Consider the following 20,511-nt stretch of genomic DNA (forward strand, 5'->3'; position numbering starts at 1 on the left):
ATGTGAAGATAAGTAAAAAATTTAGTAAAATTGGAGTCATATTTTAATATAGATACTTAATTTTAAGTGAGAGGAGTTAGTAGAATTTGAAGTCTAATTACTAAGAATATTAAAAGTATAAATGAGAGTATTCGTAGACGAACAAGAAAAAAAAATAGGACAAATATACACGAACGAAGAAACCGAGGAAGTACATATATATAATGCAGCTCTTACTAGAATTATTTTCTTCTTCCTCCCCTATCATCACATGTTTTTTATTTATTTATATTTCTAAAATATAATGATAGAAATCGTATAATGAATTGTACGCCCCTGTCTATCACATGTTTATTATTTATATTTCTAGAAAATAATGTTAGAATTCGTAATAAGGAATTGCTATGTATCATTTGCAAAAAAAATATAACGTGGGGTGTTTCCGAGAATACATATGCGAAAAAAAAACCACCTTGCCTGTAGAGGGCACAACGGCTAGTTTAAGCAACGGTAAACTTCAACGGTCGGAATTTTTAAAATTTTCCTTAGAAGCCAGTAAAGCTGCCCCACCCCTTCACTTCTTCCCTCCCTCTCTCACTGTCTCTCCCTCACTTGTCTTTCTTTCTCTATCTTTTCGTGTGTGAGTGTGAGTGTAAAACCTGCTCACTCCACCATTTCCACAGTCTTTCAATCATCTTAAAAAACCACAAAAAAGCAAGCACAAGATGATGAAAGAAATGTGCAATGCGCCACCCGGTTTCCGGCCAACAAAATCTGCTCCTGCGTCACCGGCGAAGCCACTTGGCATCGCCCGAACCCATTCGGATACCTTCCACGTCGCCAACAAGGTCCCGGCCGGCGACACCCCCTACGTCCGTGCCAAAAACGTTCAAGTGAGTCCAATTTCTCGATTCTGATCTAATCAATCCGTTTAAACAAATATCTGATTTTGGTTTTTCGACATGATTAGCTAGTGGAGAAGGATCCGGAGAGGGCGATACCCCTATTCTGGGCCGCCATTAACGCCGGCGACAGAGTCGATAGCGCGCTCAAAGACATGGCCATCGTGATGAAGCAGCAAAATAGGGCTGAAGAAGCCATTGAAGCAATCAAATCATTACGCAGCCGTTGCTCCGATCAAGCGCAGGAATCCCTCGACAACATCTTATTGGACCTCTACAAGGTTCCTCTCATCCCTTCTCCCTCAACGATCGATCAAAATTTAAACAAAAAATCATCAATCATCACCTTTATTTTTATAAAATGTGCAGAGATGTGGGAGATTGGATGACCAAGTAGCGCTCCTGAGGCGCAAGCTGTTCCTAATCCAGCAAGGCATGGCCTTCAACGGCAAGCGCACCAAAACCGCCCGATCGCAGGGGAAGAAATTCCAAGTCTCCGTCCAGCAAGAGGCCACGCGACTACTGGTAAAACACACACACACACACGCTTAATTGAATTAAATTGAATCAAATTAGGGTTCAGAAATCCCCAATTTTAATTCATCGATGGTGCAGGGAAACTTAGGGTGGGCGCTGATGCAACAGAACAACTACATCGAAGCAGAAGAGGCGTATCGGCGAGCGCTTGTGCTGGCGCCGGACAACAATAAGATGTGCAATCTCGGCATTTGCCTGATGAAGCAGGGCAGAATCGGCGAGGCTAAGGATACGCTGCGGCGGGTGAAGCCGGCGGTCATCGACGGGCCGAGGGGCGTCGACTCGCACCTCAAGGCCTACGAGAGGGCTCAGCAGATGCTCAGAGATCTCGAATCGGAGATGATGACTAAAGGAGGCGCCGATCGCGTCGAGCAGAGTAAGCTGTTCGACGCCTTTTTAGGCTCCTCCGCGATCTGGCAGCCTCAGCCGTGCAAAGAGAGCCGCGCCGCCCCCGCCTTTCCTGCTGCCGCCGCGGCCTTTGCTGATGAGAATGTCATCAGCAGAAACATAATCGCTGCTCCGGTCAACCGTTTAGCCGCCTTTCCTGCTGCCGCCGCGGCCTTTGCTGATGAGAATGTCAACAGCGGCAACATAATCGCTCCGGTTAATCGTTTAGCGGCGAAGAATAGTAATAACATAATCGCTCCTCCGGTTAATCGTATAGCGGCGAAGATTAGTAATAGCAGTGTGGTGAATCTGAACATCGACGCGCAGCCGTTCTACTCGTCTAAGGTGGCGGCGGAGGGATTGAAGAGGAGCAGATCGGGCAGTGCAGCGGATCTCGCGGCGGCGATCGAGAAGGAGGATAATTGGGCGGATATTTTGCCGGATAGCAAGGATTTTGAGGATGCGATAATGGCGGCCGTTTTGGGAGGTGAGAGCGATGTGTTAAAGAAGAAGAAGGTGGTGGATAAGAGGCTCAAGGTTTTTCAGGATATAACGACGTCGTTGAGTCCTAAAGCAGCAGCATCGCGGATTTTTTAACTGATAAGTGAAAACTTATGCTAATTTGATTTAATTTAGTTACAATTCCAAATTTATTAATGTTCATTTAAGGGCTAGAGATGGAGATGAGCTTGTTCTCCTTGAGTTTATTACGACATGTTCGTGTAATCCCACACTATAATAAAATGGTTTATTTCAGTATTTTCAATAAAACACTGTCTTTTTTCGTTTATCTTGATTTTAATTAAAGACTCTGCCAATTGCATCATGATTCATGAGATTCTGATTCATTACACTGACATATTGTGAAAGGGTCATTTAACAGTAAACTTATGATCAATATGGTTTATAACACTACTACTAGTTGGACACAAAAAGACATCATGATTCATTAGTTGATTTTACTTGCATGTATTCAAATAATGGAAGAAATCTATTTTATGTCGTAGTTATAATTGGTTTCCGAATTCACCAAATACTACGAACTATGATGATGACATGGATCGTTGATTAAAAGAACATCACGTTTTAATTCTGGAACTAATCGATATAATAATAGCATTAATTAATTTTCAAAATGTATAAATATATATAGAAAAATGTTCAAAAAATAATTTATTTATAAAATAATACAGAGTACATCTATTTTAAGATATTTAATCTATACACTGATGAATCAGAAATTGTCATGTGACAAAAAATAATGTCAATTAATGTAAGTTTCTTTTTCAAAAAATGTAGATATATAGACGTGTACCCTGATGTCTACTATACAAGTTTCAGTGTCACAAATTACATATAGTTTAATACTTCTTCAGAACTATGCTTGTGTCTGCATTTTGCATTCAACTATTTTAACTCGTATGAGAAATTGTGTTCGAACAAAGCAAATTGACTAGATCATACAAGTGATTAAACTTTTCACTTTTTTAAATTATAAAATATTGAATTGATCTACATTTCGAAAAATGATTGTAATATATTCCCTCGTCCCAATATAGTTAAGGCATTTCTTTTGTGACATAGTTTAAGAAATTGATTTGTTAAAGGCTAATGTAGATAGAGAATAAAGTAAGAGAGATAAAGAGAGACTAAAATAATAGAGAAATAAAGTTTTTATCAAAATAGTAAATAACTCAATTACCTTGAAACGAATGGAGTATTTATTTTCTCAAAATTTATTCTAATTAAATAGAAATAGTGAATTAAAGTTTGGCAAATGATTCAATTAATAACATTGGAAAATAAGCCTCCGTAAATCAAATATATACGCTTTATACACACCACTTGATAGCTCCGAAATAAGCTGTTTAAAAAATGAGCATGAGATGGAGAGTTATTAATTCATTACTCTAGCTGGATTGGATCAATAAATATTTTGATTATATTCGTAATAAGTACTCCGAGTACAATAGATTAGTGCATGCGTGTATTGGAGTACAAATTGATAAGATGTGTATTGGTGAGGACTGAGGACGATTTGGTCAGAAAATTGATTGTACTAAATATTGTGTGTCAGATAGTGCGATTCCAGACTTCACCAATACATACATGCACATGCTCATGCATTAGTGTTACTTGTTGTTAGTGTTAATACCTCCGGGTTTACGGTGTCCACTATAATTGATCGGGCCAAGCCACAAAGTGTGGCCAGGCTATAAAATCATGGCCGAACCATCAACGCCCATATTTTTCACTATAGTGGACATGGCCAAGCCACCAAAAAGTTTAATTTTTTTTTATTTTGTTTATATTTTAATTCTACTACAATAAAAATTATTGGACTATAATAATTGAAAAAATGCATAATAAGAACTAAAATTAAAACAAAATCTCCGTTGTATTATACAAAGGGGTAAAATTATACAACGAAAATTTTCGACTTCTCATAAACTACATTCCCAACGCATATCACGCTCTACCCCCTCCTCCCCTACGATTCCAAACCTCTTCGATCATATCAGCCTGCAGTGTCGTATGTGATGTTTTCCTCCGCATATCGGCGAACCGTTGGATCAAGTATGCATCACTACGCGGTACACCCATTTGCAGTGGGGCGGTTGCAACACCGTGACTCGTACTTGCACCCTCTTCCGGTGCCCAGTTCTCTGCAGAATATCCTTCGTCCTCTATTATCATATTGTGCAATATGATACATGCATACATGATGGAGGCGACATCATTTTCGTGCCATTGTCGAACCGGGCACCGTAGAATGGCCCATCGCGATTGGAGGACACCAAAAGCACGCTCAACGTCCTTCCTAGCACTCTCCTGTTTGGCCGCGAAATAGGATTGTTTCGGCCCAACCAGCTGTCGGGTCGTCTTGACAAACACGGGCCAACGAGGGTATATCCCATCGGCTAAGTAGTATGCCCTGTTGTACTGCGTCCCATTGGCAGTGAATCTGACAGTCGGACCCTCACCCTGACACTCATCATTGAAGAGATGAGACGAATCCAGCACGTTGACGTCGTTGTTCGACCCTGCGACACCGAAATATGCATGTCAGATTCGCAATCGGTAGTCAGCAACAGCTTCCAGTATCATTGTTAGGTGTCTCCCTTTGAATCCAGATATGAACTGCCCCTTCCAAGCAACCGGGCAGTTCCTCCACTCCCAGTGCATGCAATCGATGCTGCCCAACATCCTCGAAAAAGTATGCACTCTCCCGTGCATATCTATCAATCTCTGGCACTCATCGACAGTTGGCTTCTGTAGATACTTCGGACCGAAGATGGCCTGGATATAATTACAAAACTGCCTCAGCGTCGTGAGGGCCGTTGTTTCACCCAACTGTAGGTATTCGTCGAACATATCAGCGGGTCCGGCATAGGCAAGCTGCCTAATTGCAGCGGTACACTTCTGATATGTCGACAACCCGGTTCGGCCGCTAGCATCACTGCGCAATGTGAAACACCTATACCGCTGCGCCAATGTGGTCGCTATACGGATGAATAACCGTTGCGACATTGTGAAGCGGCGACGGAAAATCTCTGCTGGGTAACGGGGGTTGTCGCCAAAGTAGTCTTCCATCAACCGCTGGTCTGCCCCGACATGGTCACGGCAGATGGTCCGCCGATGATAGAACGGGCGAACGAACGCCGCCGCCGTCGCCTCCTCCTCTTCTGCTTCCCATTGCACCTCTTGAACGAGTTCATCGAACTCCCTATCCACCAATTGTTGGAACTCATCGTCGGAACTCATTTTTCAAACGCAGAATTGGTGATTAAATGAAAAGAGTGGAGATTGGAATGGTGTAAAAAATTGGGGAAAAATGATGTATATTTATAGAATGAATAAAAAAAAATCGAAAATAGGGGAGCCGCGGCTCGTGGCCAATGCAATAGGAGGGCCGCGGCTCGCGCCCATGCGCCGTGGCTAGGCCACGATCGTGGCGCTCCCGTGTCCACCCCCCCGGCCGCGGCTGCCCACCCCAGTCACTATAGGGAGCCGCGGCTCGCGGCTCTCGCGTGGCCCGGCCGCGGCTCCCCTATAGTGGATGCTCTAAGAGTGTCCACTATAGTTGGCCGGGCTAAGCCATAAAACTTGACCGAGCCATCAAAAAACTTGTTTAACATTATGGTGGACAAATCCAAGCCACCAAATAAATTATTTTTTTCAATTTGTGTATATTTTAATTAAGAAAATGGGAAAAAATGTATATATTTATAGAATTTGTGTAGAAATGGGGTAAAAAATGGATATATTTATAGAATTAAGAAAATAAAAAAATTAAAAATAGGGAGAGCACGCGGCTCGTGGCCGCTGCAATAGGAGAGCCACGGCCCCCACCCAAGTGCCGCGGCCAGGACACCGGAGTGGCGCTCTCGTGGGCACCCTCGCCACCAAAGCCCATGGCGCTCACTATAGGGAGCCGCGGCTGGACCACGGGAGAGCCACGAGCCGCGGCTCTCCTATAGTGGATGCTCTAATATAAATTCTACTAAAAATAGTATTTATCCAAATTGCATCACCAAATAACATCTACGAAATATCCTCGTTAATAAACAAAAACTAATTGCGCAATAAAATGAAAGATTGGTCTATTATATACTTCATATCATTAGACTACATAAGATAAAAATCGTAGATTTCATAATTATCAATGATCATTCATAATTTTATGTAGTGGAGTAGTAGTATTTTATAAGAGTAGTGCTAAATGAATATTATGTGACAGTCATACAAATAAAACATTAATAAAATAATGAATTTCATGCTGATTAACTTTATACATATTGCATCTAATTAAAAAGTAGTAGGAGTATTAATTTTCTTTGAACTATTTTATCCTCAAGCATAACTAGCAATAATAGATTAATTACTGGACTATAATATATAACATCTTGTTGTTTCTTTTTATATTTGATTTCCTTTCCTTTTCTTTTATTTATTTTTTATGTATTGTAATTAGAATTGTTTAATACTATATGTAATTAATTATCAAAAAAATGAAACATAAAAAATGATTAAATGAATTAAAATTAAAAACAACAGAACCAAGTAGAATAGAAAAGGGTTATAGTGCAACAGTATTTAAGCTAATAAGACAATTAAATTACCATTGTTATCTATAATTTAAAGTAATGTTATTTTATGGCTAGCTATATTATGGCTATATAGATTTATTGTTTTTTGTAATAGATTAACATATTTACCTATTGTTACAACAGCATAGTGCGATTAATGAGTCATTAATTACAACATGGAAACAAACAAATTAAAAAAGTATTTGCCCGTTGATACCATAAATTAATTAGATCCTAATCTGTACCATTAAATTTGCTGTACCATTAAATCTGTCGTCAGAAGATTACAAGATTATTAATATTAAGCCTTTTGAAAAAAAATTAGTAAAACGTTGTTAACATATTTTTTCTACAGTTAAATCTTAGTCCTGAAAATGAGGCAATAAATGACCCTTCCACGTCCCTGCATTTTGAATTTTTTTATGGCCCGTTGAAACCTGTGTTCCCAAACTACCCTTGCCCATTTTTCCTCTGAAGTAAATAAAATCAAACAATAAAATAATATAGTTACATTTCTATATTTAATATTTATCCAAAATTTTAAATGGCAAAATTATTCTATTTTGTCTTCGCATTTTCACAATATACCGCCAAATGCACGCACTTTTTTCACTCCCTCGGAAACATAATACTCCATACCCTATGATTTGAATTAGATATGGCAAATATTTAATTTTAATTAATACTTCAATCTACGTGTACACATTTAATGTGAATAAATTATTGAGCAGCACAAACAAAATAAATATGGGAGTATAATTAAACGGAGAATGTTGGTAAATTAATGGCGTAACAGTAAAAAGGAAATACGAATGATATATAAAGTGAGTAAATAAAATTAATTGCACTCTGCCCAACATCAAATTCATTTTTGCTTTTGTTGTGGCCATCTTCCGCTCACTTCAACCTTCATCGATCTCTCTCTATCTAAAATGGCGATGGATTGGTTGAGAAATGCTGTTCCAACAGGTCTCCTTCTTTCTTCTGCTGCGTTTTTTGGATTGTGCGATTAATTGTTTAATTGATGGATTCGTGAATCTAAATAGAAAAAAAAATGTTTTATTTTATTTTTTTGTAGGTGAATTCAGCTTGATTTTGCACTGAATCTCTCTCCATTTCTGTGTTTCCGTATAGATTTAAGTTGTTGTGACGTCTGTGTGTGTTCAGAGCTAAGGAAGTGCAGTAGAATAGTACTGAACCACATAATTTTAAAATTTTCCTTTTTTTTTAAATTTTTTTATTTCTGGTGTATTTAACTCCGATGATTAGATGCGTAGTAACGAAAGGTGATTGAAGGAATTTTGAATGCTGTATGCAAATTCCAGTTAAAGTAAAGTTGCATTGATTTTGTGTACACACAGAGAGTAAAGTGGGGGGGAAAATGGGTTGTTGGTATTCAAGGTTAGAGAGAGAGGAAATGGTGTCTAGATGTAAGGCTAGAAAGAGATACATGAAGCAGTTGGTGAAGGCGAGGCATGCCTTTGCCGCCGCCCATAGTATGTATATAAGGTCCCTCCGCAACACCGGCTCCGCCCTTCTCCAATTCGCCACGGCGGAGACCAGCCTCCACCACCACCCCCTCCCGCCGTCAAACCCTTCCCCGCCTCCACCCCCGCCCCCGCCTAACAACTTACCTCCTCCATTCAGCCCTATGTCCTGGACCACCACCTCCACAACAACCTCCTCAGCTATCCGCCCGCCACCTCCTCCTCCTCCGCCCGCCCCCTCTGCGTCCACCTGGGATTTCTGGGACCCCTTCATGCCGACCTCCAGGCGGCCGGAGGGCGAGGAGGAGTGGGAGACCACTACTGCCACTGCTTCTGAGGCGACCGTCACCCACACCACCACGGTGGCTTCGCAAAATGTGGCTGCCCCTCCTTCTGTGATCACCGCCACCACCACCGACACCAGTGCCAGCAGTGAGCTTGCGGTGGTGGTCTCGACGAAGGGTAAAGATCTGGTCGAGATCATTCGAGAACTGGATGACTACTTCTTGCAAGCTGCCAATGCTGGTGGTCCACTCTCTGCATTGTTGGAAGTTCCGGTTTGTAATTTCAATCGCCAATCTTCATTAGGTAAAATTAATTACTGTTTGTAAGTTTCATTTGCTCTATATTTAGAAAAAGAAAAAGTTTATACTGCCATATTATACTTGTTCAATAGAAGGTTTCACATCAAATATTGATCACAATCTTTTTATTTATTGCATATGTCATTTTATGCATAAAACTATGTTATCATTGCCAGTTTATCGTTCGCATAGTTTCATAAGAAACTGTAAACCCGAATCTGAACAAAAAAAATTGTTGTGAATGATTGCCATGTGACTCATAAATTTGGTTTGTTGTAGGTAAGGATAATGGATATGGAAAGAGTTTGACTCCACTATTATGGAGTTGGGGTTCGGGCAGTGCAAAGTGGAATGCGTTTGGAAAGTTCTGTGAGGATCCTATCGGAAACTCAGCTCAGGTTGCTGCCAATGGAAATGCCACCCACTGTTCAACAGTCGAGAGGCTATATGCCTGGGAGAAGAAACTTTTCCAGGAGGTTAAGGTAAATCTAATTATCTAGTTTGCCTTTTGACTCTGTTTCACATAGTGTCTTGACATGGTGCGCCTATTTTGCTCATTCAGTGCCTTCGTTAAACGATATAGTTTCGTAGATTTTTTATTTGCTTTGAACATTTGGATCTATATGCATCTATATGAGCTAATTTAAATATTCTGTGGGTTTATTTTAGAATGCTGAGTATTTGAAATCAGAGCATGAGAAAAGAGTGGCAGCTCTCAGGAAGCTAGAGATGAAGAATGCAGAGTATATCAAGAGTGAGAAGGCGAAAAAGGAAGTCGAGAAGTTGGAATCGCAGATGATGGTTGCTGTCCAAGCGATTGAGACTACCTCCATAGAGATTGTCAAATTGAGAGAATCTGAGCTTCATCCTCAACTTCTTCAGCTCGTCAAGGGGTAAGTCCTCTGCATCGTTGCCCTACATTCTGCTCATCAAGTTACAAATATGTCGTGGAAACTTTGATGTGCTACTATCTGTTTATTAAAATAACTGCAACTTAATGTGCGCTGTTGCTCGAAAATGAATAAAATAATGTAGGAATGTTATAAACATCACATAAAAATTTTCAGTGTCTTATAATCATCATCTTTGTTTCAGGTTAATGATCATGTGGAGAAGCATGTATGAATTCCATCAAGTACAAACACACATAGTCCAGCAGCTCAAATACCTCAACTGCATTCCATCAACGTATCCCACCACTGAAATCCATCGACAATCAACACTTCAGCTTGAGCTCGAAGCCCAGCAGTGGCACCTCTCCTTCTGTAGCCTCATCAAAGCTCAACGCGAATATATTCAGTCATTGACAGGCTGGCTCCGTCTCAGCCTATTTCAAGTAGGTAACAATCCCATCAGCAAGTCCAAGCATGGCTCCACCATGTACTCTTTCTGTGAAGAATGGCAGCTTGCAATGAATAACGCTCCAGACAACGTGGCATCTGAGGGAATCAAGAGTTTCCTAACAGTCATCCACGCAATTGTAGTGCAACAAGCGGAGGAACAAAAAGAGAAGAGGAAGTCAGAGTCGGTGTTCAAGGAGCTCGAAAAGAAGGCAGGCGAGCTCCGGTCGTTAGAGAGCAAGCACGGCCCATCATATGCAATGCCAGAAACCTCCGGTGACACAAGCAAAGATCCCGTGAGAGAGAAAAGAGCCAAGGTGGAGGCCTTGAGGTCCAAGGCGGAGGATGAGAAGGCCAAATATGAGAAGTCGATCAGTGTGACGAGGGCGATGACCATGAACAACCTGCAGATGGGTTTGCCTCACGTTTTTCAGGCGATGACGGGTTTTGCCAATGTGTGCACTCAAGGTTTTGAGTCCGTGATCAACCAGTCGAAGAGCACTAATGATTTGCACAATGTTAAGATGATATTACCTTGAAATAATAGATTATTTGCAGATCTGCTGCAGTTGGCTTAAGCTCTGAGAGGCTTAGTTTCAACACCATGTAAAAAAAAGCTCAACCCCTACAAGGAAGGTCTGTTCTCTGCAAATCACATCTTCTCTGAGTGATCAAAACGATTTTCAGCTTGTGTAATTATTCTTTGCTAGTGTAGTATTTAGGTGACTAGTGTTGAATTTTAGATTTTTGCTTTGAATTCAGTTGTGGAATATGGTGTTTCCGACCTGGATTGTTCTTGTATCATTTTGAGAAGACAGAGATCCATTTCTTTGACAGTTTTGAAAATTGTGCTCGAGTTCTTTTTAAAGTCTATTCATGTCGATGTTCACTTAAAAGTTACAACTTACAACCAACATTTGGATGGGCCGTGCTTGCTATTAAGCCAAAATTGTACACCTAAAATCAGGTTGATCGAGTAGCAAAGCTACACTGATATACTGCTTTCTTAAGGCACTATGACGGCTCTTTAGTTGCTCGCTATCCCACCAATAATGACTCAACAAATGCAGCAATGCATTCTGCCGCAGAACTCAACAAAATTCTAGCAACTCGCGAAGTACATATTCATCCATAGGAATTTTAAAAATGTACTACTACTACAATTTTCTATTCTCAAAATTCAAAAACATCAATCAGAAAATAATAGAAATAGCTACAAACTGACAAGTAAAAAACTAGTAATACTATAAACAAAAGAGAGTGATGGAATTTATTTACCTTTGAGAATGTGAGAATTTCATGAAGCAATTGAAGATTTTGTCTCTTCTTCGTGTTTTGAGTTTTTGCTTGCTTTATTTTTTGTGTGTAATCCTCTATTTGTTACTTTCACGTAGTTGTATATTATATCCCTCGCTACAAAAACATACTCATACACTGTTCATATACTTTTGAGTGTTGTACGATTGCAATGTTTATTTGTTAATTTCCATATAATTTTAAGATATTATAAATATGATATATTTCTTATACACAGCATCTTCAAAATTTCAATATTATTCTATCTGTTTGCAATATTTAAATGAATATGTCATTTATTCCTGATTTTTCAAGATGTTGCAATTTCAATTTGCAACTTTTTGTTGATTCATTTATCTATGGTAATTACAATTTATTAAAGTATTACTAGTGGAAAAGAAAGAAGTGCAATCTATTGAAGTATTACTAGTGGAATGTAATTTAATAGAGCAATCTAACTCAATAAAGAAAAGTTTAATGAAAAGAAACTAATTTTAGTGAACAACATAAAATAGAAAAATATACTTCTACTTTTTTAAACGGAAAATAGTCTTAAATTCGAACTTAGCCGAAAAAATGGGAAAATAAATAAAAATAAAAATATAGCACAGGCTCACCTACCGAATTTGGTTTTTTATGTCATCGTCTTAACCAGAAAACACAGAGAATTCACCACCTACCACAAATATCACCAAACCAAACCAATTCAACCAAATCACATTCACATAAACCGGCTAATCGCACAAATCTCCCAAGCTCTAAATTCGAGAATCCATCACTGATACCCGCCGCCACCGCCGCCGCTAATGGCTGCCTCTTCTTCCTCCTCTCTCTACCCTAACCGCGCCCTTTCTGTCTCCGCCTCTTCACGCAACCGCCACCCCCAGCTAACATCTCTCCTGCGCCTCCCTGCCTCCACTTCCTCCATTTCCTCTGCCTCTCGCATCTCCTTCGATTCTAAGAAGCGTAATTTCGCGGTGAGGGCTTCGGCGCCTCCGGTGATGGATCACTCCACTTCTGCTTCCTCTTCTTCGCCCGCTGTTCCTACTCTTGTTGAGGTCGATTTGGGGAACCGAAGCTACCCGATCTACATAGGCTCTGGACTTCTAAATCAACCCGACCTGCTGCAGAGGTAGTTAATTCCTGCACACTCTGTTAATTTGAATTCCAATTTAGTAAAACTGCTTGATAAGGACTTTGTACGATGCTGATTAGCTCCATTATTGTGGTTTGATAATCATTATGACCTATATATGTTTCTGATTATTCAATCAGTGTTGGTTTTCTTTATGATATTGATCAAAGTTCATTTGTCAATTTATACCTAAAGCAAAGTGATGAGAATGCCTGATTTATGTTAAGAGTATGGGATAATGTTGATGTTTATCAAAATTTCTTGCTTCAATTGAAATATTCATCTGTTTCCTTCTTAATATGTTTTGTGGCGGTGTAAAGATAATTCTCTATGTTTTTGATAAGTTTTTACTGTGTTATAGGCATGTTCATGGTAAGCAAGTCCTCGTGGTCACCAACACAACGATAGCGCCATTGTATCTTGATAAAACTATATGGGCATTGACGGAAGGAAATCCTAATATAAAAGTTGAGAGTGTAATTTTGCCAGATGGGGAGAAATTTAAGAACATGGTGGGTGTTGTGCTTTCTTTTGTCCCCTGGGTTGGTTTGGGGGTAAATAACTGAATTATTCTGACTACGGTGAGGGTGGTATTGTTTCCTGCTTTGACAGGAGACTCTAATGAAAGTATTTGACAAAGCTATCGAGACACGAATGGACCGGCGCTGTACATTTGTTGCCCTTGGTGGTGGAGTCATAGGGGACATGTGTGGATATGCTGCAGCTTCGTATCTTCGTGGAGTTAACTTCATTCAGATTCCGACTACTGTGATGGCACAGGTTTGAGTAGTAATGACTAACTGGCACATATATGCAATTTGGTTGGAAGGTAATTGATGTTTATCAGTTACATCGTTTTCATATTTAGGTAGATTCTTCCGTTGGTGGTAAGACTGGAATAAACCACCCACTTGGGAAAAATTTAATCGGAGCATTTTACCAACCGCAATGTGTGCTCGTAGACACTGACACTTTGAACACATTGCCGGATCGTGAATTGGCATCAGGGCTTGCAGAAGTAATTAAGTATGGACTTATTAGAGACGCTTCATTTTTTGAGTGGCAGGAAAAGAATATGGCCGCACTGATGGCAAGGTAAATACACGCATTAGATTAAATTCTCCTTGTGCATATATAATATGAGGATACTTCAGTGTCATTCTTTACTGTTTCTTCCTGATACTTGTAAACATGTTAAAATGTTCCAAGTGATTAATTAAGAAATTTGCATTAGCTCATGCTAGATAAGTCTACTTACTCCACAAAATATATCCCTTCCTACTCCCTCCAGTTACCAGTTACACCTAGTGATCCTCTGATTAAATGATTTATTCCATCATTACAGATCTTGGCATGCACAGTAGGTGAAACCCTTGCTTTGCTAATAGATTTTCCTTATTTATCTTTCATCCATAATCATGTCTTCTTATTTCCTTTGTTAATTTGATATGTAAACATAAAGGGTTTGCTTCTTTGCAGGGACCAAGATGCATTTGCTTATGCAATCAAACGCTCGTGTGAAAATAAAGCTGAGGTTGTTTCCTTGGATGAGAAGGAGAGTGGACTAAGGGCAACTCTCAACTTGGGCCACACTTTTGGCCATGTGGGTATTTTTTCCTCAATATAATGACCTTAAGGCTAAACTAAACTTTTGCTTTGCTTTGATGCATCCGAATGCATGAACTTTATTCTCTTGGTTACTTGATTGAAATATTCTTTCCTGCTTTACCCACTTAGTGGCAATGCTTTCTAACATCTATGTCTGGATCTCGATGAGCTATTCTTGTTCTTAATTGCCTTTCTATGCAAATTGACAGGCAATTGAGACTGGTTTTGGATATGGGCAGTGGCTTCATGGGGAAGCCGTTGCTGCTGGCACGGTATGTTACTGTGTAGACTGCTAATTCTTGATCAATTTTTCCTTTCTTGCTGAAAGATGCCATGGTGCATATTTCAGGTAATGGCAGTTGACATGTCTTACCGGCTTGGCTGGATCGAGGACTCACTAGTAAAGAGAGTGCATAAGATTTTGCAACAGGCCAAATTGCCTACATCACCTCCAGAAACCATGACAGTTGACATGTTCAAGTCCGTGATGGCGGTAAGATAGCATACTGCACAAACAAAAACACCCCGTCCCTCTTTTTGTATCCCACTCACACATGTTATATGCAATGCAGGTGGATAAGAAGGTAGCAGATGGGCTGCTAAGGCTTATCCTTCTAAAAGGTCCTCTCGGAAGCTGCGTTTTTACAGGCGACTACGACAGACAGGCCCTGGAGGACACCCTGCAGGCATTTAGCAAGTCGTAGTTTATATAACTGGTGTTGATGGTGTAAGCTATTTTTTTTTGTTTCTTGTGTATCTTTTCTCATAAGGTGTTTTGTGCCAAGACCAAAACTTAGTCAGTTTCTTTGTATTGCAAATGTTACCGATATTGCAATGATGTCTATCGATAGCTGTACCAGTAATAATATCACAAATTTTCTTGTTTGATCATTGCAGTTTTTCTTTTGTTACAGTATACATTGAAGTTATGGAATTGGAATTGGAATTGGAATTGGAATTGGAGTCTTGGATTTCAAATTCAATATTTGATATCACAAAAATATTTAGATTTTGAATTTAATTATAATTCCAAAATCTTGTCCGTTCTACAATTTGAATTTTATATCCAAAAAAGTAAATATTTGAAATTTCAAATAGTAATTAAATTAAGCATTTTTACACACTATATACTCATTGGCCACAAACTAACATAATACATGCATACACACATAGTGCCCACACTCACACAATACACACACAACATACTGCATACACAAAAACACACACAAAAAACCACCATCCTACATTGTACACACACATACACAACACACACTAAATATGCACACTCTTATACACAAAAACACACACAAATTGCAAAATTAGTATCCTTGTACACACACACACTGTCACACACTGAATATGCATACACAATAACACAATGCACATGCAACACAACTCATCTCACATTATTTATAATTTCTCTACTCTCTCTATTCTCCGTATTTTTTATTTCGAATTCTCATTTCTCTCTCATAATTTATTCTATACAGCAATTTTTATTTAATTTATTTTCCATTTATTATTAATATATTAACAAAATTAGTTTTATCTTACAAAATTTTATATACATTGTTATATATAGATAATCATATAATGCGAGATTATATCCATTATTGGTATAAATATAGATAATACCTTTCATAATTTTATTGTGTTAATCAAAATTTAATATTTTAATCTATAGATTTAATATATTGGATACAAGATAAGAATTTTTTTAGACAAATATCTTAAAAATTGTTATGAAATTTATCTATTTTTGGCTATTTTCATTTTTTTATAGGGACAACAAAATAAAAAATACATGTAAAATTAGTGAATAACTATCCAATATATTGGATCCTTGTCCAATATATTAATTCTATATTCCAAAATATTAAATTTTGTAATAAAAATAAAAAATTATTGTAGATGTATAACAATAATACATAAATAGATAGCTATAAGTAATAAGATCACCTTATACTATCATCTATATATAACAATGTACATAGTAAAATTTTGTGAAATAAGTACTACTACAATTTTATTGATATATAAGAATAAAATGAGAAAAATATATTTAAAAAATGAAAAAAAGAAAGAAGAAAGAGAAAAATCAAAGATAATAAGGTGAGATGATATGAGAAAAAAAATAATGTAAATGTATCAAAAGTTTTTAGGGCAAAAAAGATGGTTTCGAAAAATGAGAAACCAATACGAATGATAGTTGTATTGAACATTACTATTTTCTTAGTTTTTAAATTGTAATCATATTAAGAATTTAATCAATAATTAATAGGGCCCACAAGGAATGAATGATACGAACATAAATGCAATGATAGAGGAATGATATAAATGGTGACTGTGTTTCAATTCCAATTCCAATTTCATTTTCATTTTCGAAAGAGAGAGAGAGAGATTGAATGGCAGCAGCATTTCCCGGCTAAATAAGGGTATTCCATTACTAACTGCCCATCCATTACTCTCTCAATAATCCTAGATCTCGATCTCCAATTTTCTCTCTTCTTTCCCCTTGCAATGCATACATTTCCCCAATTTTCAATGCTTTTGATTTGATTTTTTCTGCCGCTTCCAAGTTTTTCAATTCTGCTCCTCTCAATACTGATTTAGGTGTATTTGATATTTGCCAACTGCTGATCCGATCAGGTCTTCACCGGAAGATCTGAATACAGGGAGAGAGTGGAAGAAGAATGAGCGCGTCGAGATTCATAAAATGCGTCACGGTCGGCGACGGCGCCGTCGGGAAGACATGTCTATTGATTTCCTACACCAGCAACACCTTCCCCACGGTCACCCTCTCTGGATTTTTTTATCGTCTTCAATAATGTGTGCATTGGATGCTGGAATTGATTGATGCATTATAATCTTTTTTGGGTGTTTGTTTCGCTTTTTATGTGTATTTGAACAAAAAAGATGGTTTGACTTAACTTTCTTCATGATCATGGACCTCCATTACTGTGTGATTGGCTGGATGATCACGGAAAGATTAAATGAAAGAAAAGAAATATTCTCATATAGATTCTTTTCCCTTTTTCTTGCCACCAGTTATGTGTATTTTAGATATGGAATCAGGTTTTATTTATCTCAGTGGCTTCCTTTCTATGTGCATGAGAGTCTGGAGGGTGAGAAAAACAATGAGCATGTCCAATTTGAATGGTTTATTGAAGATTTGTCACTTTTGTTTTGCTGAGGATGATATAACTGGATTATATATGATTTGGTAGAAATTGTAGAATCACTTGTTTGTTTTTCTTTTCCATAAATCTGGTTTGAAATGTATAGTCCATAGTGCTTAGAATTCAGTCCTTATTGGTAGATGATTTCCATCTCGGCAAGAAACTGTTGACCACACCACTAGAATTGGGATGGACCCTGTAACATGTACTGAATATCCTGTTTGTCATGTATTATGTGGCCAACGCTCTGAATAGTCCCTGAGCTATGATGTTATGCTATTCTCAGGTTTGAAACAGCATTCCTAATATTTTCAACTTTTAACACATTTTTATAAATTTTCAATGCAGGATTATGTACCAACTGTATTTGATAATTTCAGTGCAAATGTTGTTGTTAATGGTGCTACTGTCAACCTAGGCCTATGGGATACTGCTGGTAAATACTACTAGATATCCTTCATTGACACATCTACATATAACATTGCAAGCATATCTGCTAGCAATAGCATTATTTATTTATATGTGTAATATATGTGCAATCTTTGACATACGTTTTACTTTATGGAACAGGACAGGAGGACTACAATAGATTAAGACCATTGAGTTATCGTGGAGCTGATGTTTTCATTTTGGCATTTTCTCTTATAAGCAAGGCCAGCTATGAAAATGTTTCCAAGAAGGCAAGGATTTGGCTGCTCTTATTAACTTCTATCTAGCTCTGATTACTTTCCTTTATTCTAATTTCCCCAGCAAGATTGTCTGTTTTCTTCTAAGATTTTTTTGTTTTCATTTGTTTTTCAGTGGATTCCTGAATTGAAGCATTATGCTCCTGGTGTCCCTATCATTCTTGTTGGCACAAAACTAGGTAAGGTTTCTGATTAATTTTTATAATGCACACCCCCTGTTATAACAGTGTCAAAAAATAATATGGAGTTTGATAGATGAAGGATATAGAATCCCAGAGATATCATTAGTTCTAAAGTTCCCTGATGCCACAACTTGATACATATTAAGGTCTTTTCTTTTTTGCTTTGCTCTTTACATTTTATGTGTATCCTTCAATCACCCTTTAGATTGAAGATTTACCTGGTATTGGTAATAGTTAAGAAGTGGCTTACCATCATTTCAGATCTCGGTTACTTGTTTGTAACCATATGAATTTTTAGCTTTGTTTTTATGTCTATCTGTGTAAATATTGCATAATCCCTCACCTTCTGGTTTAGATTTTTTGTAGAAATTAAATCTTACTACTACTATTTGATGTTTCTCTCCCCTCGTGCATGCTACTCTTATTAGAAACAACTTGATAACATTGAGTAGAAACTGTATCTAGTTTTCATTCATGTTATCATCATCTGCTTTTCTTATTCTGGGTACAGATCTTGGTCCTTTTAAATAATTTCTTCTCTTATCCTGCCTATATATACAATGTGTCTGTCGTTAAGTTGGATAGTCAAGGACAATGACCTCGAAAGAACTTGTTCTGGTAGATGGTGTATATCCATTATATACAATGACCTCGAAAGAACCCTAAACCCTTAAGATTGTCACTTAACATCCAGATACATGCACAAAGACTTGAATCTTGTAAAGATACTGTATAAACAATGTTTCTGATCTTTGGATTATTGATATCGATTCAGATCTTCGAGATGACCAGCAGTTCTTTGTTGACCATCCAGGTTCTGTACCAATCACTGAAGCACAGGTGAATTTATGCACATTTCTTTTCCTGAATCATATGTGTGGCAATGCTTTGTGAATTTTACTCTGATTCCCGAACATAACCTCACCTCTTAAACTTCCAGGGGGAGGAGCTGAGGAAGTTGATTGCGTCTCCTTCTTACGTTGAATGCAGTTCAAAGACCCAACAGGTCTTTATCGATTCAATCTCTCTGCATTGCTTACAAAATATGTACTCCTACTAAGCTGGCATTCTTGATATGCTCACGCAGAACGTTAAACAAGTTTTTGACGCTGCCATTAAAGTTGTACTCCAACCGCCAAAGACAAAGAAGAAGAAGGGAAAGGCTCAAAAGGCTTGTGCTATATTGTGATCAGCATATTAGGTGTAATGATATGACCACCAATATAATATCTCTCTCTCATGCTCCTCCCTGCCACATCGTGCCATTTTCCGTTTCTTTTGCCACAGAAGAGAACTAGGAGTGCCCCTTCCATCAAAGCTCGCTTCCGTCAGTGGAAGTATAGGTGGATCAAGTCTCTGCTTTGTGCTTTGATATCCAAAGTGTTACCTCAATACTTTTAGGCCTGCCCTCTTTTAATTCGTTCTTTTCTTTCATTCGTTAATCAGACCAAGGTTTTGTGATGTTGGCTACTGTTAAGGGTTCTTACATGACATTCTGTCGTCTTCGACTTGATTTATATTTTTATATATATACATATATAGAAACACACATTTATACAAATTCCTTTTGTCAACTCATTTGATGCAATTGTGTGACATGCTCACCACTGAAAGTGGTGGAGCTCATCTACTTTGGTAGTATATTTTTATTATTGGATCATGTTTTTTTTTTCTTAAATTGTTGGCTTAGTTATCACGCTTAGTACTTACTATTTGTGCACCATTGTCTGTTTCTTTACAGATGGGGAATAAAGTTTTTCAACTTAAAAAGCAAAAAGATTAGATTCCTTTCTAGAATGCGTATTGGCCAGTTTCTATATTTGATTATACTTTTTGAGAGAAATGGAGAATCCACCGTTGAACTTGGCCATATTCTAGGCATGTTTCATTTTCATTCTGCTTTTATTACAAGGTTCTATGAACTACAGGATAATAGGATTGCAGAAAAGGGCAGCTAGGAAATAAACTAAAAATAATAATATAGGAATAAATTCCTCATAATTAAGTAATGAAATTGCCCCCTTCCACCAGCTGTTGGAGATATACTTGAAAACAAAGTCCATCCATTTGAATGGGATGGGATCTGTGGTGTTGGAAAGCAATGAGAATTGGGGGATTT

General features: G+C 38.1%; 4 protein-coding genes across 5 annotated transcripts; all 4 read left to right on the forward strand.

Moving 5' to 3' along the window:
* The first annotated feature begins 547 nt into the window (after positions 1-547).
* LOC125211209 (Tetratricopeptide repeat (TPR)-like superfamily protein) lies at positions 548-2,595 on the forward strand. Its single transcript, XM_048110930.2, has 4 exons — positions 548-872; positions 950-1,162; positions 1,251-1,406; positions 1,497-2,595. The coding sequence occupies exons 1-4, from the start codon at positions 705-707 to the stop codon at positions 2,400-2,402; spliced, it is 1,443 nt and encodes a 480-aa protein (XP_047966887.2). The 5' UTR covers positions 548-704; the 3' UTR covers positions 2,403-2,595.
* A 5,132-nt stretch (positions 2,596-7,727) lies between these two features.
* Positions 7,728-11,152, forward strand: LOC125223139 (protein ALTERED PHOSPHATE STARVATION RESPONSE 1-like). The gene is made up of 5 exons (XM_048126146.2): positions 7,728-7,864; positions 7,974-8,970; positions 9,246-9,448; positions 9,636-9,859; positions 10,062-11,152. The coding sequence occupies exons 2-5, from the start codon at positions 8,277-8,279 to the stop codon at positions 10,843-10,845; spliced, it is 1,905 nt and encodes a 634-aa protein (XP_047982103.1). The 5' UTR covers positions 7,728-7,864; positions 7,974-8,276; the 3' UTR covers positions 10,846-11,152.
* A 1,091-nt stretch (positions 11,153-12,243) lies between these two features.
* On the forward strand, positions 12,244-15,236 carry LOC125223149 (3-dehydroquinate synthase). Its single transcript, XM_048126157.2, has 8 exons — positions 12,244-12,734; positions 13,099-13,249; positions 13,350-13,517; positions 13,606-13,832; positions 14,217-14,340; positions 14,555-14,617; positions 14,695-14,838; positions 14,918-15,236. Exons 1-8 carry the CDS (start codon positions 12,409-12,411, stop codon positions 15,047-15,049), a joined length of 1,335 nt encoding a protein of 444 aa, XP_047982114.1. The 5' UTR covers positions 12,244-12,408; the 3' UTR covers positions 15,050-15,236.
* A 1,435-nt stretch (positions 15,237-16,671) lies between these two features.
* Positions 16,672-19,966, forward strand: LOC125223158 (rac-like GTP-binding protein RHO1). Of its 2 annotated transcripts, none has more exons than XM_048126169.1 (8): positions 16,672-16,780; positions 16,995-17,137; positions 17,873-17,960; positions 18,095-18,204; positions 18,326-18,389; positions 19,168-19,232; positions 19,333-19,398; positions 19,480-19,966. In XM_048126169.1, exons 2-8 carry the CDS (start codon positions 17,039-17,041, stop codon positions 19,579-19,581), a joined length of 594 nt encoding a protein of 197 aa, XP_047982126.1. In that variant the 5' UTR covers positions 16,672-16,780; positions 16,995-17,038; the 3' UTR covers positions 19,582-19,966. The 2 variants fall into 2 exon arrangements, with proteins under 2 accessions (XP_047982126.1, XP_047982134.1); XM_048126177.1 differs by having other exon boundaries at positions 16,695-16,780; positions 16,959-17,137.
* Positions 19,967-20,511: the final 545 nt, after the last annotated feature.

Source organism: Salvia hispanica, chromosome 2 (assembly GCF_029641045.1).
Source record: "Salvia hispanica isolate PSC_SH4W2 chromosome 2, Shi_PSC_v1, whole genome shotgun sequence".
Lineage (NCBI taxonomy): Eukaryota > Viridiplantae > Streptophyta > Magnoliopsida > Lamiales > Lamiaceae > Salvia > Salvia hispanica.

Excerpts from the sequence above, each read along its gene's own strand:
- LOC125211209 (XM_048110930.2), top strand. The coding sequence starts at position 705 with ATGATGAAAGAAATGTGCAATGCGCCACCCGGTTTCCGGCCAACAAAA. Across the intron at positions 873-949 it reads TCCGTGCCAAAAACGTTCAA|CTAGTGGAGAAGGATCCGGA; the intron begins GTGAGTCCAATT and ends CGACATGATTAG. Across the intron at positions 1,163-1,250 it reads TCTTATTGGACCTCTACAAG|AGATGTGGGAGATTGGATGA; the intron begins GTTCCTCTCATC and ends TAAAATGTGCAG.
- LOC125223139 (XM_048126146.2), top strand. The coding sequence starts at position 8,277 with ATGGGTTGTTGGTATTCAAGGTTAGAGAGAGAGGAAATGGTGTCTAGA. Across the intron at positions 8,971-9,245 it reads CAATCGCCAATCTTCATTAG|GTAAGGATAATGGATATGGA; the intron begins GTAAAATTAATT and ends GGTTTGTTGTAG. Across the intron at positions 9,449-9,635 it reads AACTTTTCCAGGAGGTTAAG|AATGCTGAGTATTTGAAATC; the intron begins GTAAATCTAATT and ends GGTTTATTTTAG.
- LOC125223149 (XM_048126157.2), top strand. The coding sequence starts at position 12,409 with ATGGCTGCCTCTTCTTCCTCCTCTCTCTACCCTAACCGCGCCCTTTCT. Across the intron at positions 13,518-13,605 it reads CGACTACTGTGATGGCACAG|GTAGATTCTTCCGTTGGTGG; the intron begins GTTTGAGTAGTA and ends TTTCATATTTAG. Across the intron at positions 13,833-14,216 it reads ATGGCCGCACTGATGGCAAG|GGACCAAGATGCATTTGCTT; the intron begins GTAAATACACGC and ends GCTTCTTTGCAG.
- LOC125223158 (XM_048126169.1), top strand. The coding sequence starts at position 17,039 with ATGAGCGCGTCGAGATTCATAAAATGCGTCACGGTCGGCGACGGCGCC. Across the intron at positions 17,138-17,872 it reads CCAGCAACACCTTCCCCACG|GATTATGTACCAACTGTATT; the intron begins GTCACCCTCTCT and ends TTTTCAATGCAG. Across the intron at positions 19,399-19,479 it reads GCAGTTCAAAGACCCAACAG|AACGTTAAACAAGTTTTTGA; the intron begins GTCTTTATCGAT and ends ATGCTCACGCAG.